The sequence below is a fragment of the Kogia breviceps genome, chromosome 19 (assembly GCF_026419965.1).
Source record: "Kogia breviceps isolate mKogBre1 chromosome 19, mKogBre1 haplotype 1, whole genome shotgun sequence".
In the NCBI taxonomy this organism is placed as follows: Eukaryota; Metazoa; Chordata; class Mammalia; order Artiodactyla; family Physeteridae; genus Kogia; species Kogia breviceps.
Window position 1 is genome coordinate 16,871,894 of NC_081328.1, and position 18,682 is coordinate 16,890,575.

The 18,682-nt window shown below is 33.6% G+C and overlaps 1 protein-coding gene across 2 annotated transcripts in view; it reads left to right on the top strand.

Annotated features, from left to right (window-relative positions):
• Positions 1-18,682, top strand: part of SUZ12 (SUZ12 polycomb repressive complex 2 subunit) — a 37,518-nt gene that overhangs the window by 10,092 nt on the left and 8,744 nt on the right. For both annotated transcript variants that reach the window (XM_059047842.2, XM_067021117.1), the window contains 5 exons: positions 4,732-4,781; positions 7,603-7,688; positions 9,446-9,677; positions 10,786-10,879; positions 15,544-15,649. In XM_059047842.2, the coding sequence (XP_058903825.1) occupies positions 4,732-4,781; positions 7,603-7,688; positions 9,446-9,677; positions 10,786-10,879; positions 15,544-15,649 (568 nt within the window). The remainder of the gene's footprint in view (positions 1-4,731; positions 4,782-7,602; positions 7,689-9,445; positions 9,678-10,785; positions 10,880-15,543; positions 15,650-18,682) is intronic.

Sequence of the window (18,682 nt, forward strand, 5' to 3'; positions counted from 1 at the left end):
GGCAGAAATTTATTAGGGGAAGGAGCTGATAGAAAAAAGAAACATGGGACATTTCATGGTTTTCACTTCTTTAAGGTAACCATTTGTGACAATAGACCAGAATTGCATTTGAAACCTTAAAACTCAACCATAACACCCACCAACTATGAAGATTGTTTCTTTTCTTGAACAGTGGCTTCTGAAAACTCCACAGCAATTAGCAAATTTTAGAAATTCATAGTGGTCAAACTATTTGACCAGGTTTTTCACATAGTTTAGTGACCAGACCTCTAGTCTCCAGGTTTTTCCTAATCTTTCTCCTTGCTCTTTTGGTGTGATTATGTATACTTAAAATATCTTTATTTTCTTTTTAGAATTTCTGATGTAATGCCTTATATTCTGTCTTCTCCGTCTCTTGTTTCTGACATGCCAGTATATTGTGGGTTTTGAATTTATTTTGAGTTTTGACCAAGCACCATGGTTTTTTGGTATAAATCTCTGATCTTCTGTAGTTTTCTGTTCTAGCAGGATCCCAGGGGGTCTCTTGGGCTATTAATCCTACCAGTTTTGGAATTCTCTAGTCATATCTCTTGTCTTCTAAGTGCATCTCCACTGACTGAAAGGTATCATGAAAAGATTTCCAAATTGGAATTGCTTCCAAAAGTATTTCCTGTGGTCAGATTAGAAGCATTTCCACTTAATCATTTTCTGTTCCTGGTCCACTGTTAGTAGCTGGAGAAATCCCCTCCAAAGGTAACTGAACTAGAACATCTACTAGATATATTTTCAAACTTATGTTTTTAGTAGGTTGATAAGGTAAAGTACCTTTCATCACTTTTTGTTGTTGTTATTACAACCTAAAGTTTTGAATTAGTAATCTTCCTTTAATCATCTTTTTGCACTGTAAACAAAGTCTGGGATTTTTTTCTGGGATTCCCATTTCCTTAGTGTACCATGTCCCAGACACTATACTAAGTCTTAGGGGATATAATGAGCAAAACAGATGAAGACCTTGCCTATATGGAACTTAGCGGCATTTAGGAGAAAAAGACATAATTCCAGAATAATGGGCTTGATGCAGTCACCAATTCCTCAGCTTTATAATACATCACAGCATGAAATGTAACAGTGTAGATGCCAAATAGCTTATCATCACACTTGGGCTATTTTGAGGTGATACAGCCATGATCCTAGAAATGAAGCCTTACACCTGCCACTATCAGATTAATGTGTACAAATTCAAGGCACTTATCTTGGTTTCTTTCCTGAATAAAAATGTTGGTCCTTCTGTGGCATCTGACTGTTCTTAAAATTTGAGTTTCCTACATGAATCTCATCTCAAAATGTTAGTCCCTTATGAATTTAAATTTACTTAACCTTATTCTGCAGACTTCTTTAGAATTGTCAGGTACTTGTGTTTAGAATCTTATCCCCAAATTTCACATTCCCCCTCTAGTTTCCTGTTGCCATATTGCTTGCTTCCTAAGATACAGATAGGGAACACGTCACAAAGATGAACAAAATCCTTATCTGATATCTTATCTTGATCATCTAAGCTAGATCCTTTGCTGCCTAAAACTAAAGAGGCCTGACCATGTTTCTTTCTTCCCTTCTCATTCCCATCTTCTGATCCAGTTTAACCAATTAAGATGTGGACACAGTTGCCACAAGAGAGGGAAGAGGGTAAATCAGAAAGGGAAAGAAAACTGCCCTTTTTCCTTGGACTCAGCCATCAACTAGGCCTCATTGTTACATTTTATTCTAGGTACATATCAAGAGTGTTTACTTTTAGGAAGGGAAGGAGGAGGGGAAATTGTGCATAGCAGATCACATTCCCAAGTTTGTTTTTAAAGTTGGTTAATTGAAATTTGGAATTCCTTTTCTCAAAGAAAACGTTATAATGGTGGCTGAATGTCCTTGCCATCTTTTGTGTGTGTGTGTGTGTGTGTGTGTGTGTGTGTGCATGTGTGTGCTTGCCATCTTATTTAACTTATAATGTAGCAATTAAAACTGTGTCTCAGACCATCCTTTGGTGACCTTTTTGTTTGTTTTTAATTTCCAGTCTTTTGTAGATGGATACTTTTGTAAATGTACTGATCACATACTTGGATGTTACGGCAATGTTAAATTTTTATGAAAGTGGTTAAAGTCTTATTCTCAACTTCTTGCCTTGTTGTAGAATGGTAACAGTATCCCGGATGACCTCAGTTTGCAGACCACGTTTTGAATAACACTAATTTAAAATATTTTCTGGGGTAGATCAATGCAAGGTATTTCTGTCATTTCACAGTTGGAACTTAGAATCACATTCCCTATAAAAACAATGTAAATAATACTATAAGTACTACATTATAATGGGTCCTGATCCCTGACCTTAAAAATCTTATTACTCTAGGGAGGACATCATTATCCTTTTGAAAATCATTTGTTGAGTGCCTTTCTGTAAGACACTGCTAGGTGCTAAGGACACTGATATGTCAAAAGAGAATGAGTGTGAAAAAATTGTGACAAAAAAGTGGTAAATATAAGTGCTTGTAAAGGAAATTAAGCTCTGAGATGTTTGGGGATGGGTCTTTGTAGAAGAGGGAGAGGGCATTTTGATGGATTGTTTAGTATTTTATCCAAGCCTCACAATCTTGAGAGAGGTTATCTCCTCATTTTATAGATATCAGGTCACAGCTAATAACTGGAGCCAGAATTCAAACTTGGATTTTGTCATCCTATTCTACTTTCCTATATATGGCTTTAGAGGTAAAAAGGAATGGGAACTGTATTACAGACAGCGGTTAGACAAAAGATTTCACAGTTGGGGACCCATTAGAAAATTGGAGAAAGGAATGATTCATACAAAATCATTTTAAGAAAATTTATCTGGCCTTAGTATGTAGGTTTAACTGAAGCAACTAAGAATAGGATAGACTGGTTGTGACTAATGGATTATCTTCTAACAAGGAAACTGTAGAATATTTCTCTCTTTCAGTTTTGTTTTGGAGTTTCACCAATTCTGCATTGTTAGGTTACATTTATGGAACAGTTTTGATAGGAAAATGCTAATTATCTTTTAGTAAAATGGCACATAGATTTCATAGATGGTAGATATACTTTTTAAAAATCAGCTTTGGGTATAATTAACAGTCAATAAAATACACTCACCCTAAGTATATAGTTTGAGTTTCGACAAATGTATGCATTCGCACAAGCATAACCACAATTAACGTATAGAACATTTTCATTACCTTGAAAAAGTCCTTTGAGCTCCTTTACAGTTGATCCCCTTAATGTACTTTTTTTTTTGAGGTATAAATTATATGCAGTCCAATTCACTCTTTGGTGTATAGTTCTGATGCATTCAGTCAGGTAACAACCACTACAATTAAGATAAACCCTACAGATTCCCTCATGCTCCGTTTATAGTCAACTTTCCACTCCCGCTGTGTTTTTGAAATGTATCTGATACGTGTCAGAAAGTAATATACATGAATTACCTGTTTTCAAGAATCCCATTTTATTTTCTTGATACTTAAGTTATAGTTGTTCTTCTTAGTTTTTCCTTTCTATGTTTATGCTAACTCTGCTTGGACCCTTACACTTCTACTCCACCATAGTCATTTTGTTCTCTACTGATGTCCTAGCATACTTTTCTTAGTACTGTTCTAGAAATGCCCTTCAGGACCCCCACCTTGTAGTTTTTTTAAGCATACGCTTTCATAGATTACCTCACTAAGAAAATAGAGGCATCCTCACATCTTCTGTTGAAATATCTCACTTACCTCCGGTTTCTCTAAGAAGAAGAGTCCTGGGCAAAGTTACAAAGCTAACCTCTTTATAATATGTCCTCATTTCCAGTCATTACTTGCTCCTTAATGCTCTCTTGCCTCAGTCTTTACATAACTCTTCCCCTCTGATTATAAGAATGCGTAGATTGTCACCATTATTTAAAAAAGAAACAAAAACATACCCTTTATTGATCCTTATTGCCCTTTTACTGCTATTTACTTTGATTCTTTAGTAAATTTCTTGAGTAAAAGTACTGCTTGCCTTTTCCCAACATCTGTTCTGGAAAGTTATGAATGGTTCCTGATCACGAGATAGATTGCTCTTTTTCCAGTTTAAAGGTACTACAAAAGCCTAACGTTGATGTTTTTGTTTATTCTATCCCAACTTAATAGTTTTTCCATTGGTAGTAAATATTTTTCAAAACAAAAGGATCATTATAGTTTATGCTTCCTTTTCATTGCTTCTAAAACTAAAAGTGAAAATGACAAGTTGAAACAGTAAATTACAAATCTATAGCAGATTTTGTGATTGTATATTTCATCCCTAATTGAAGTAGAAAGTGATGGTTCTGCATCATTTGTTAGGAGGTTGAAATTCTGTAGCTTGAAAATACTCAAACACTTTTGCCTGGATTCAGCTACCGTTTTGACGGGTGGGAAGGGAAACCTGTCCCCATTTTATAGGTAGAACACTGAAGCACAGTAAATTATCTTGCCTCTTATTTGGTGGTTTGTTTTTTTCTGCCTTGCTTCTTTGGTGTTTTTGTTTTAATTTGTGTGTGTGTGTGTTTAATGTGTATGGATGTCATACTTAACAGGGAGAGCATGGAGTCATGGGCTTGAACAGAGTTAAGAATTAGACAGCCAAATATTTATAAATTAGCTGAAGTAGCTTTGATTTCAGTGTTATATTTTAAAGTTTAGGTTATTTTTATTACAGAATATTACAGTGATAAAATTTTTTTGTTCTTTTTAGCTTGTCAGCTCATCTACAGCTTACATTTACTGGTTTCTTCCACAAAAATGGTATGTACTTAAACATATTGGCATTCTAACAACAAAACACCTTTGTGACTGAAAAAGAAAATTGCATGTAAATTCATAAAATTATATTTAATGGAAAAGATGTTGATAATTTAATTTCTCTTTAGTGGATTTCTCCAGCAGTTTCAATTATTGCTTTATTTGGTCAATGGTGGGATATGGAGGAGATAACTTGCAACTCATTAAACTTTAAAAGTAGTAGTTCTGGGCTTCCCTGGTGGCGCAGTGGTTGAGAATCCGCCTGCCGATGCAGGGGACACGGGTTCGTGCCCCGGTCCGGGAAGATCCCACATGCCGCGGAGCGGCTGGGCCCGTGAGCCGTGGCCGCTGAGCCTGCGCGTCCGGAGCCTGTGCTCCGCAACGGGAGAGGCCACAACAGTGAGAGGCCCGCGTACCACAAAACAAAATAAAAATGCTGTGTAACATTATCTTACCCAACTCAGAGCCATCATCTTTCCAAAGATCGTAAGTAGAAAATAATGGGAAAGACTTCTAATGAAATTAAATTTCTTAGATTTTGTCAGTTTTTATTTCCAAATAAAGTTCGTTTTTCGAACTTTAAATTATAAAGACTAATGATGAGAATTGTAATTAATTGCCTTAGAACCTGGAATAGGTGAAGAGTCTCCTGAGTAGAGCCCTTTTTGCATAAACATTTTGAGTATTTTTTAATACAATAATAAAACAACTGAAACAACCACTGCTACCAATGGGATATATCAATGTGTTAGATATTATATAAAGAAAATTATATAGTCTTAAATGTTACTTCATTAAAAGAGGTGAAAGCATACTGGGTAAAGTTTCAGTTGGTTTCAGAATGAATAAAATGCCTCTAGGCTTGTCCATCTTAAATTTGTGTGTGTATCCTTTAATAATCATGTAATGGAATAAAACCTTTATAAGAAACAGGTCAAATTGGTCATCCTTGGTATTGTTTAGTAAGAAACAAAGTTTAATAATAAGCAGAATGGTTATATTAGAACAGTTTGATAACTAGTCAGGTTTTTAATGTAAGAAATTTGAAGTCTGGTCATATCTGTATTAGCAGCTAATGTAAATTATAGTTTTGCCTTACATCTGGTCTATTTTTTTATATAGAAGTAACCTCAGTAGCATTTTCATGTTTTTTTTCCTCCTAAATCATTTATAATCATCTTGTAGAGTTCATATTTTTAATCATTCATCATACTTGGTCTTCTGTGATACTTAAAAAGTACATGAACTCTAATACTTTAGAAGCTTATAATTTGAATTTTATAGGTTTGTTAGCCCTTTTTTCTCAGGGACTTCTATAAAACATATAAATTATTCATCACTGAAATCATTGATGGATATTAATTGAATAATATTTACTAATTAATATAATTTGATTAATTAATAGTAATTGAATTTACTTGAATTAATTAGTTGAAATTAACTGGAACATGGTACAATAAACTTCCCATATACATGACAAAAAAGTTCAAAAATTGCACAAATTCACTTAAACTTTATTTTCTTGATATTACTGAAGTAAATGAGAAAGTAAACTCTGTTGATACTTCTATTTCCAGAAAATAATTTCCCATTATAACTTTGAAATTAGTGGAAGTTGGAAAGAAGCAGATATATTGCCTCCCTTGTCTATTCAAGGTATATTTGTAGTTTTTTTTTTAAAGAAATAATATTTTTAAGAAATCAGGTTAGAAAAGCAACATCACAGTCCCTAAAATATGATTATTTTTTCTTTTGTTTTTAAATGAAGACTTTTGTTTAGCAATTACTACTTGAGACTGCTTAGAATGAATACACAAAGATTATTATTAGGGTACTATTTTCATGGTGAGTATTGTTCAGAGAGTATTTTTGTTACTGCATTTTAGATATTCGGTTATTTTTTGGTATATTAAATTATTTTTATCCTGGATGCAACTTTCAAGAGACTGATTGAAATGTATTTTATGTATACACACTGAGTAAGAAGAATGTTTTCAAGTAGAAAGTATTGTCCAAAATCTCAGAACAAAAATTATTTTATTTCTGTATATGTTTATAGATTTATCTATAATATATAGAGAACTATATAGAAGTACATAGTAGTTCAATATATTAGGAACTTAATGATGAATGAATGATTAAATATTTAAGTTTTTTGGACTATTAATGCCTTTGGGATTAAAGACAAGCTGTAGGGAGGTATTCTGGAACCTTAATTTGCAGAAGCCTTTGTTAGTTCATTGATATAGAGAATATAGACTATTACTTTAAAATTAAATTTCCTAAACATTATAAAGCAAGAGATTTCCCTAGGTAGTAAATAATATCTTGATTTTTGCTGTCCCATTTAGGCATGTAAATTTTATGTTTAATACTTTTTGAAAACTTTTTTTAATCCCTTTGGTTATAAGTTTTGATCAAAGAGCCTTTTAAGTTTAAATATCTGAGCATTCAAAATGAAATGAAATATGTAAAAATAGTAACCAGTTCAATTTAAATGTATCTTAAACTAAATAATTTTTCTGATAGATTTTAGAAGAAGGAAAAATTTAATGTTTATTTTGTGTGTTACCTCTCCTGAACTATTTCATTTGTGCCTTCTACTAAGAAGCCTTAACTGTATTTGTCAAATTTGAAACTGATTTTGGGAAAAAGGAATAAGTAAACTTCTGAGAAGACTTCATTATAGGAAGTCTTTTTTGTAAATTCTCAGACTTCTTAGGAAAATGAATACTATTTTTTTAAAATAGATTTTAATAATTTCTTGGCCTTTTGGCTAAGATCAAGTGTAAAATAGATTTTAAAGTGTTGATTTTCTATTTAGATAAGCCATCACAAAATTCAGAAAATGAACAAAATTCTGTTACCCTGGAAGTCCTGCTTGTGAAAGTTTGCCACAAAAAAAGAAAGGTAATGTATAGGATGATACTGGTAGATGAAATGGAATAATTTTTTTCATTGAATATGTTTATGCATATAAACCTTGAAAGCTTTTAAATATGTTGATGGCTGAATTGTAAAACTGATAACCTCTTTTGCCAACCTCCCATATCTTCATGTTTTTTCTAATCTGGCTATAGGTATCTGCATAAAACTTTCTGTTACAAGAGTATGACAGTGAAGGGAAGAAGCAATCTTTTAGCATCTTAGGACATAAATTCAGTTGCTTCCTGCCACTCCAGTCTTTTAGCTTATTTTTTTTAGCTATTTGTACACATTAATGTTTTACATAAGGGCTAAGAGAGAGTTTTTCCCAAAAGGATTATCTTGTAACACTACTCTCAGGCAAAGAAATTTCTGTTTCTAGCATTATCAGCCATTAACTTATAAATATATTGCTTCATATTTTTATTTATAAGATGAAATCATTTCACCGTAGAAACAAGTATTGTGGTTAAGTTTCCTGGGCAACCCACCAAAGCCAACAGTGATACTTTTAGTAGCCTTAAGTCCTTGGGTATTTTAAGAATGGGAGGGAATTCCCTGGTGGTCCAGTGGTTAGGACTTCATGCTCCCACTGCAGGGGGCCTGGGCTCCATCCCTGGTCAGGGAAGTAAAAGCCCACAAGCCATGTGGTGAGACCCAAAAAAAAAAAAAAAAAGGAATGACGTGTATAGAGGTTCTGATTGCTCATGCTCTTCCAAAATCAATCACAGTAAGGTGATATGGTGAAAACTGCTAGAGCATTGGTATAGAATAGACCAAGGTGATGGGAGACAGCAGTGTAAGTACATATTAAAAACTCTATAAAGTTAGTTACTAATACTCCATGCTCACACCCAACCCCCATACACAACAAGTAGTGATGTGAAAATTCAAGATAATATTTTTTAGGCAAAAAAATGTGCCTGTAACTATAGTATGATCCTTTTTGTGTTAAAAAAAATAGGCATAAATATTTTCTTCAGAGGATATATACAACCAATTGCTAATATTAGTCTTCTCTGGAGTATAAGACCTGGGGGGTGGAGGAGACTTTTCTTTTTCTCATTTTATATTCTTGTAGAGCAGAATTTTAAGACCATAAGCATGTATTCTGTTTGTTTTTAAAAAGAAGTTATCTGAAATATGTACTATATTTTCTTGTTAAAAAGGTCTTCTGCATCTTGCAATTTTTCAGCTTTGCTCTTTCAGGATAACTCTAGTTATATAATTACAGAACATTACTCGTAAGATGATGAATGTTACTTCTTATAAACAATATATTTAAATATATGGATTTACTATTTCTCAGTGTTGTTGACAGTGGGGGGTTATTGTAATAATCTTTTTTCATTTCTAATAGTCCTATCAGTCATTTTGTTAAAATAGAATATTTAAGGGGAAAAGATTAATTTACATGAGTTGTAATATTTTAAGCATGGTTTTAGTTCTCTAATATTTCTAACTTAAAACTTTCAGATGACCATCAGCTAAATATTAGATATACTATTATATCATTATTTTCATTATATTGAGGATACCCTCAATTGTGCTAATATTTGAAAAATAGTTGATCCAAATTTTCTTTTTCTTCATCACAATTTTCAGACGTGTGGTTAGAATTTTAGCATGCCATTTGGAAATCACGGCCTATACCATATTTCCTATAGCTGTGATTAGAGGTTTTATTGTAATTCTTACAATTGCAGATGCATAAATAAATATAATAATCTTTGCCTTTGCAGGATGTAAGTTGTCCAATAAGGCAAGTTCCTACAGGTAAAAAGCAGGTGCCTTTGAATCCTGACCTCAATCAAACAAAACCTGGAAATTTCCCGTCCCTTGCAGTTTCCAGTAATGAATTTGAACCTAGTAACAGCCATATGGTGAAGTCTTACTCATTGCTATTTAGAGTGACTCGTCCAGGAAGAAGAGAGTTTAATGGAATGATTAATGGAGAAACCAATGAAAATATTGGTAATTTTTATTTTAATAATTTTACTAGATTTTGTTGTTGGAGATTAAGGTGATCAGTGAAAATGATTGAACTAATACATCTTCATAGTATTCATAATTGTATACAGAATATTTCTTTTTTTAGTTATTTTCATAATTAGAGGAAAAAATGGTGCAGAACTAGAAATAAATGCATGTGTTCTAATAGCATGGCCTTTATTTGCAAATCTCTTATAGTCTATGAGATAATTAATTTTATGGTAGATTGGCCTTGCTCTTAGACTTTTGGCTATTGTGTTGTAGTAGGTATTTAATCTGTAAAATTCTCATGTTGTATGATGAAACATTTCATGCAGCAAAAAAAAATATATATATATATAGAGAGAGAGAGAGAACACTGGATGGAAAAGACTGGTATTTAAATTAGTCTCTCAGCAAACAATGAATTCATTCCCCCCTCAACATTTTATTGTGAAAAATTTCATACATATAGAACAGACAAAAGAATTTGGTAGTGAACACCTATCTACCCATCACTTAGAGTCTACAGTTAACGTTTTATTATACTTACCATACATCTATCCTTGTATCCTCCCAACAGTTCTGAATCCACCTTTGAGGTAATCATTCAAGCAACATATAGGTGCTGGGGACACAAAGATGATTAAAAAATCCAGTCCCATCTTCCAAAGGCTCATAACCTAGAATATGGAGATAAACATAAAATATAATTGCAGCTAAATGTTATGTGGTATAATAGAGGTATTTGTGAAGTTCAGGGGAGAAGCACCTTGGAAGAAACAATCTTTGAGTCTTGAAGTATCCTTTGAAGTTCCTGGAAAGTAACCATGAATGAGGAGGGTTTTTTTCTCCTTGCCTAGCAATAAAGATCAGAATTCTGAACAGAAAATAACATTTGCAAAAATGTGGAATTAATAATGTCAATGAATATCAAAAAGTAAGGACATACACACAAGGTTGAGACATAAAGTTGAAGAGTGTTTGGATATTATTAAGTTTATTTGTACCTCATTTGGGATAAATGTAGTATGTTATGTGAAGGGACTATATATCATAAATATGTTTTTACTTGAATATTTGATTCATGAGAAATGTTTGTCAAATTCAGATGTCAATGAAGAACTTCCAGCTAGAAGAAAACGAAATCGTGAAGATGGGGAAAAAACATTTGTTGCACAAATGACAGTATTTGATAAAAACAGGTAATGTTGATGGACAAGCAAGGCTCCCATGTTTTAGAAATGTTTTTATTTTGAAGCAGAATGTAGTGATGATACTGTTTCTTTGCCTTTGTTTCTCTTTATTCTTATGGATGAGAAAACAAATTTGCAAATACTGAACTTTTCTCTTTATCACATAGAAAGCAATAAACACAGATGAGGAACTATTTGAACGGCTCAGTTAAGATTGTTTATTCAGCCAGTATTTTCTGAGTGTCTCCTCTTTGTCAGACACTGTTTTAGGCAGTGAGAAGGCAACAAAACCCCTGCCCTCATGGAGCTTAACTTCTAGTGGAGGAAATAGACACCACCCCCCAAAATTGTATCAACTAATGTCACTTAGTGGGAATGCTGTGAAGAAAAATAAAGAGAATAAATGGTGGTTTTGTAGAGAAAGCCTCTGAGAAAAGGTCATATTTGAGCAGAGACCTGAATAAAGTGGGCCCCATGCAAATCTTGAGATTATGTATTTACTAGAGTTAAGGAAGAAAAGTGTGTGTAATCATCGTGTGGCTCTGTGTGCATTTGGCACAGGGTAGCAAGGAACACTTGGATTTATAATCATCTCTGCAGTTTTCAATTGGGAATGAAGCATCTTAGTGCCAGTAAAAGAACCTCTGGGAAGCAAATACAGTATTCTTTTTTGATAGGGTTGAAGGATGAAACCTATAATATGTCATGATTTCTTGTCCTAGGCTGCTCACTGGTAGTTCACACAGTTCAGGGTCAGGTATAGGAGAAAGAGCTAAGAAAAGCAATTAGTGTGTTTCTCCTGCTCTTTAAAAAGTAAATTGTTGCTTTAATGTAATCCACTTATTAGCCAGTAGGGTAAAGAAAGGTTATAGGGCTTTTAATGGGAAAGCAAAGGTGATTAGGAATAATGCCATGGATTTTGCTACCATATTGTCTTAGAGTATATCACTTAATGTGGCTTAATGTTACTGGCAGAAACCAATATAGTGGTTTTTTTAAAGTCAGAAATTTGAATGTGGAACAAAAATTTAAATGGAGAACAACAGAAACTTATATGCTAGGACATAGGGGTTGTGTGTGGGAGAAGCAATTAGGCTGTTGTTGCACACTGGGCTTCATCAGTGTTGGTAAATGTTCTGTATATTTTAGACAGCGTGTGGGGAGGGGTACATTATATTCTTTTAAGAATTCTTTCTACCTTATATTAACATATTCCTTGTACATTAAAACAAAAACACTGCTTTTTTAAAAAGTACCAAGAGGAAATCATGGGAGAATTTCCCAAACTTCTTTTGAAAATTTCCAAACCTATAAAAAAGTTGAAAGAACAATACAGGTAGTAATACCCATGTACCCTTCACCTAGATTCATCAGTTGTTAACATTTTACATTTGCTTTATTTGTGAGTGTATTTTTGTGACAAACTATCTGAGGGTTAGATCATGATGCTGGATTTCACTACTTATTCATAAACATTTCATTCAGCGTATATCTCCTAAGAGCAAGGACATTTCCCTCCATAACCACAGTACGCCTATTAAATTCAGGAAATTTAACATGATACAAAAAATACAGTACTCTCTCCCCAGTTTCCTCGATAATGTCCTTTTCTGTTCCCTACTCAACCCCAGTCAAGGATTGCGATCTGTCAGTTGCTATATCTTTTCAGTCTCCTTCAATTTGGAACAGTTTTCCAGCCTTTTTTTTTTTTTTTTTTTTTGCCTTTTGTAACAACACTTTAAATACAGGCCTTTAGTTTTTAAAGAATGTCTTTCAGGGCTTCCCTGGTGGCGCAGTGGTTGAGAATCCGCCTGCCGATGCAGGGGACACGGGTTCGTGCCCTGGTCCGGGAAGATCCCACATGCCCCGGAGCGGCTGCGCCCGTGAGCCATGGCCGCCGAGCCTGCGTGTCCGGAGCCTGTGCTCCGCAACGGGAGAGGCACAACAGTGAGAGGCCCGCGTACCTCAAAAAATAAAAAAAAATAACAAATACAAACATTGAAAGAATGTTCTAAGATGTTTGCCTATTTTGGGCTTCCCTGGTGGCGCAGTGGTTGAGAGTCTGCCTGCCGATGCAGGGGACACGGGTTCGTGCCCTGGTCCGGGAAGATCCCACGTGCCGCGGAGCAACTGAGCCCGTGAGCCATGGCCGCTGGGCCTGCGCGTCCGGAGCCTGTGCTCCGCAACGGGAGAGGCCACAACAGTGAGAGGCCCGCCTACCGCAAAAAAAAAAAAAAAAAAAAAAAAAAAAAAAAAAGAATGTCTTTCAATTTGGGCTTTTGTGATTGTTTCTTTATGTTTAGATTCAGGTTAAACATTTTGGGCAGGAACACTAATTGGTGATGTGTTCTTTGTGCACGTCACAAACACAGCTGATATTAGGTTTGATCGCTTGGCTAAAGTGGTGTTTACCATATTTCTCCATTGTAATGGTCCCTTTTCACTTTAATTAATATGCAACCTCTGTAATAATACATGAAACTGGATAAATGTCCTTTTTCTCCCAACAGTTTTTTTTTTAACACAATAGTTTAGCATCCATTGATGATTTTTACTTGAATAAATTATTCTATGGCAGTGGCCACATGGTAACTTTCTATCAGTTCTTCCGTGCTTGGTTTGTTGGCATTTTTCTGTGAAGAAGAACTTTCCTTTTCTCAACCTTTTTTTTAAATCAGTGTGGATTAATGAATTCCACTTTTATTCAATCTGTTTTAATCTACTGATGTTGCTATATTAATGCTCAAATTGTCCCAAATTTGGTCAGGAGGAGCCCCTCCAAGCAGGCTCCTAAGTCCCTTTGACTTGTTTTTATTTATTTATTTCCTTGTTTTCTGGAATATTCTTCTAGATATTCCAGGCTTTACATTCTCCTTTTCCTACCTCTGCTCTGGAATTGGCTATTTCTTCAAAGGGTCGTAGTTCCTTTCAGTAGAGGAGAAGTATTTGCCAACCAAGATCTGAGGAGTTAGATGTTTTAAAAATTCTTTTTATAATCTCTTGAGAAGCTAAAGTCTCCTTAAAGAATGACCAAAATTAAAAAGCCATATTGAAAGAGTATGAAATATGGAGTGAAATAAAAAAACTTCTGAAAACAAAAACACCATCGTAAGCCAAGTCAAAATAAAGATGACAAGTCAGCAGAAGATTAATTTCAACTCATAATGTATGGATAGATGCCTCATTCCTTTAACATAAAAAGATTATACTAAGTAAAAAGAAAAACACCCCAGGCCAGTAGAAGATGAGGAAGGGATATCGTGAAAATGTTTACAAGAAAAGAAAATATATATGGTTTTTAAACAACTAAAAGGTAAAACATCTGAATATAAAAGTACACTGAGATGTCATTTTTTCACTTACCAGTTTGACAGATATCAAAAAACTTGATAAAGCACTGTTGATGAGGCTGTGGGGGAAAAGGGCCTCTTCATACACTACAGGTAGGAGAGTACATTGGATTGTAGCTATCACATGTTCAGCCATAAACTAGAATATTATGTAGCCATGTAAACATGCAGGAGGAAAAGTCCTTTCCATTTTAGAAGTATACTAATGTATTACCTGTTCAAATTAGTAAATAAAATTAGCTTCTAAAAATATTAAGTTGAACAGCCTTGTTGATATATTATTGAATAAATTCAGTAGCACAGCATAAAGACAGGAATTCTTAAGGCTCAAAATCATTCGATGTTAAGAGTCAGACTTTGGAGACAGATTACCTAGATTCTGTTGCTAGCTCTGGCTACTTACTGTGTCATCTTAAGGCAAGTTATTTAACCCTCTCTATGCCTCAATTTCTTCTGAACAATGGAGTAATAGCATCTACTTCATAGAGGTGTTGGGAAGATTAAATGAACTCTGTTAAGTCTTTAAAATAGTGCCTGGCACATAGTAAGCACTCAATAAATGTCAGCTAATACCACCTAACAGAATTTCTCTAAGACTGATGAAGAGATGCCAGATTCTTGATATACAATTAATTATTGAGTATGGTTGAAGAATGGTATTTAGGTTAGTAGTGTTTAATTGTATGGAAAAAATAACAAACTATGTATACACACACAGATATGTACACACACATTAAGACTATACTGTGAGTATGGGTAGAATTTAATCAGTTCTTTGATTCAACCAGTATTCCATTTATTCATTCACCTATGAAATGTTTATTGAGCACCTATATGTGCCAGGTGCCCCCCAGGATCTTACAGTTAATTAGTTTACTGGTCAATTATAAAAGTCAAGAATTCTAGTTCAAGTACTTACAGTAGTTAAAGATAACAGACTTAATTCTTAGCGGTTCCCTAAGGCAAGTATTATAACACCGTTGTTACCTTGTTTTTAAAAGTATAAAGCCTGTGCACATGCTTTATACTTAACGTTTAAAACTTAGCAAGTTTTAAGACCTTAGGCATATTATACTTTAAATGTTTAAAGTTATATCTGAGTAGCTACAGTAATGAAATAATTCTCTAGTAATAATTATCAGTACAAATCATTAAAATTTCTTTTGTCAGGAATGGAGTGTAGGTATATTTTTAAGTCTTGTTGGGTATGTAAGCTAGTTTATAAATTTAATAAATGCTTTTTAGTATAAATCTAAAGATGTAGAATTTGTGTACTTACAATAATACTCAGGTTACTTTAAAGTGTATGTGTTTGTCTAACAGGCGCTTACAGCTTTTAGATGGGGAATATGAAGTAGCCATGCAGGAAATGGAAGAATGTCCAATAAGCAAGAAAAGAGCAACATGGGAGACTATTCTTGATGGGAAGGTATGGACTACTTAGAAGACTGAGCACGTTATAGTTATGAACTCCCATTTTTGATTGATGTTTTCTTCCCCAAATGCAAATTCACATTGGAAGGAATTCATGTTGGAAGGAAGAGTCCTTTTTTATATACTTTGAAAAACACAAGTCAAAATTATCTAGTCAGAGTATTTAATGGAAGGCATCATCCTTGGAACCAGATTGCCAGCTTCAAATCTCCACTCCTAGCTATGTGGCATCTGGCAAATTACTTAATCCCCTGTGTGTCTCGGTTTTCTCATTTGTGAAACGAGGCATAGAATTGAAGAATTAAATGAAATAATTAAAGATGCTTAGCACCGTGCCTGGCATAAAATAAGTGCTCAATAAATGTTAACTGATATTTTCAATTCCATTCATAGTAACAGCAGGTAACATATGACTAATTTATCAAGAAATCTTCAAATCTTAGATGAAGCAGGCTTAAAATAACTCTTCTAAGAGACTTAAAAAAATAAATAGGCATACATACATTTCTTGGATAGGCAGACTCAGCAGAATACTAATGTCATTTATTTCTAAATATATTAGATCAGTGTACCAGCACAAGCAAAATCCTGATATTTTTTTAAGCCTTAAAAAATTAGTCTCAAGTTAACCAAGAACAATATGTAATAATACTAAGGAAAATTATGGAAAAGTTTCTGAGAACCTTTACTTACCAGATAACAGAACATAGTATAAAGTTAAAAGAACTTAAATTTATGGTAAAATGTTAGCAATAGGTAAGCACATCACTGAAGCATAGTCTTGAAATAGTCCTGTATATTTTGAATGTAATCTATGATAAAATTGGTGTTAGATCTGTGTGGGAAAGATAAACTGTTCATTATCCATGTGACAGAATTGGTCTCTAGCCATCTGGAAATAAACTTAGACCTAATAAATTCCAGAAGGCTCATAAATGTAAATGTGAAAATTAACACTATATAACTTCAGAAAAAAATATAGCTGAATATTAATGTAATCTTGCTATGAGGAAAGCCCTTCTAGGTATGCTACAAAAGCTAGAAAACATAAAATAAAAATGACTAATTAAAGTGAATCATATACTGCACAAATCTAAAGTTAAAAGCAAATGATGGACTGGGGCTAATATTTGTAACATACAAAAGGCTAATATGAATATGCTGTTAATAAAAACATAAGCAGTCTAATTAGAAAAAATGGGTAAAGAACAGTCTGACAGTTTTTAAAGCAACAAATATAGATGACCAGTAAGCTTTTTAAAAGATAATCAACCTTACTAGTATTCAAAAATATGCAAACAAAATCAGAGATACTACTTTTGACTACAAGTTTGACAACAGTTAAAAAGGGTTGACAGTTTCTAGTTGGAGACATGAGGACACATGCTCTCAAATAATGCTTTAATGTAAGAATAAGTTGCTATAACCTTATTGGAGGGCAGACTGGCGATACGAATAAAAATTTTAATTGTGTATATAATTATTAACAGTTTTATATAACCGTTAATTTTCATTCTACAGTTTTGTCACAAGGTAGTAACTGTTTAACTGAAAAGATGTAAATAACAAGTCTTGCCTGAAAATTTTAAATAGTGAAAAATTGGAAACAACTCTAAAAAGATAGCCATTGAAAGAACAATACTTTGACAAGATTTCCATGATATTTAGTTTTTATGTAATAATACATCCACCTTTTATAAAATTAATCATAATAGTGGTTACCTCTAGGTGATGGGATTTTAAATAATTTTTATTTCTTTATACATATCTACAGTGCTTGAATTTTCTGCAGGTATTATCTTTCTGTTTTAAATTTCTTTTTTAAAGTTTGTTACGTTTATCCATGGGAAAATAAGGATTATTATATGAGTTGTTGGGTTTTCCCAAGAAATTGAGGCAATATAAAATGGGTATCCTTTTAAGTCAGGTCATATAGATTTGCTTCTTTTTAACAGCTCTGTGTTATTCTTTTAAATAAATGTCCCATAATTTACTAAACCAATGTCACTTCAATGGATAATTTATTTTAATTTTTTTTACATTTTAAAAATGTTGTAGTGAGTATACTTATATTGGGTTGACCAAAAAGTTTGTTCAGGTTTTTCTGTAAGATCTTAATGGAAAACCCAAACGAACTTTTTGGCCAACCCATACATGTATCTTCTTGCATTGCAAGTTATTTTTATAAGATAAATTCCTAGATATGGACTCACTGTGTCAAAATTGGTTTATATGATTACACTTTCACTTCATTCCAGTCTAAAATTATAGTTTTAAGAGGATTATTTGTAATAAAGATGTAGAGGGAGATTAGACTTGTGTGGCAGTAAAAATAAATAGGAGCCCATTGAAGGTTTCTGTAAAAGGGAATAGCATGAAAGCAGTCTTTGAGAAGATCATTTGGTCTCCTGGATATGGAATGGGAAGTAAAAATTAGAAGCTGGGAGAGCAGCTAAGATACTGTACTAATAAGATAGTAAGGATCTATACTTGATTACGTAAGAAAAGCAGAAGCAAGAATAGGGGTCAAATGTAATTCTGAAATTTTTAGTTTAGGGTCACTAGTAGACTGATAATGCTGGGAACAAAAATAATTGTACCTGAGAAGGAAAGAAAAGATAATACATTCACGTCGAAAAACATATTTTAGTTCAGGATGACCTTGATATCCAAGTGGCAGTGTTTAGAGCTCAAATATAAAGAATGGAGAACCAATTTGGGATCATCTGTCTAATGGGTAAATCCTTGAGGATGGGTGACAGACTCGGGCATATGGCTAAATGTTAGCTAGGAATTAAGGAGGCCAAGAGAAGAGTGGTTTTATAAGTGACTAGAGGTGGAGGAGGAAAGCCAAGATAGTTCAGTGTCCTAAAATCCAAAGAAGAGAAGTAAGGGCAGTCGTCAGTGAAGCTGAGAGAAGTCAAGGAAAATTACTAATTGTTTTAATAATCATTCAGTTTACACAAAAAATGTAATTGGTCATCTAAGAGAGGTTGCAGACCAGCAGGCTTTGGGTATCATAGTTTTT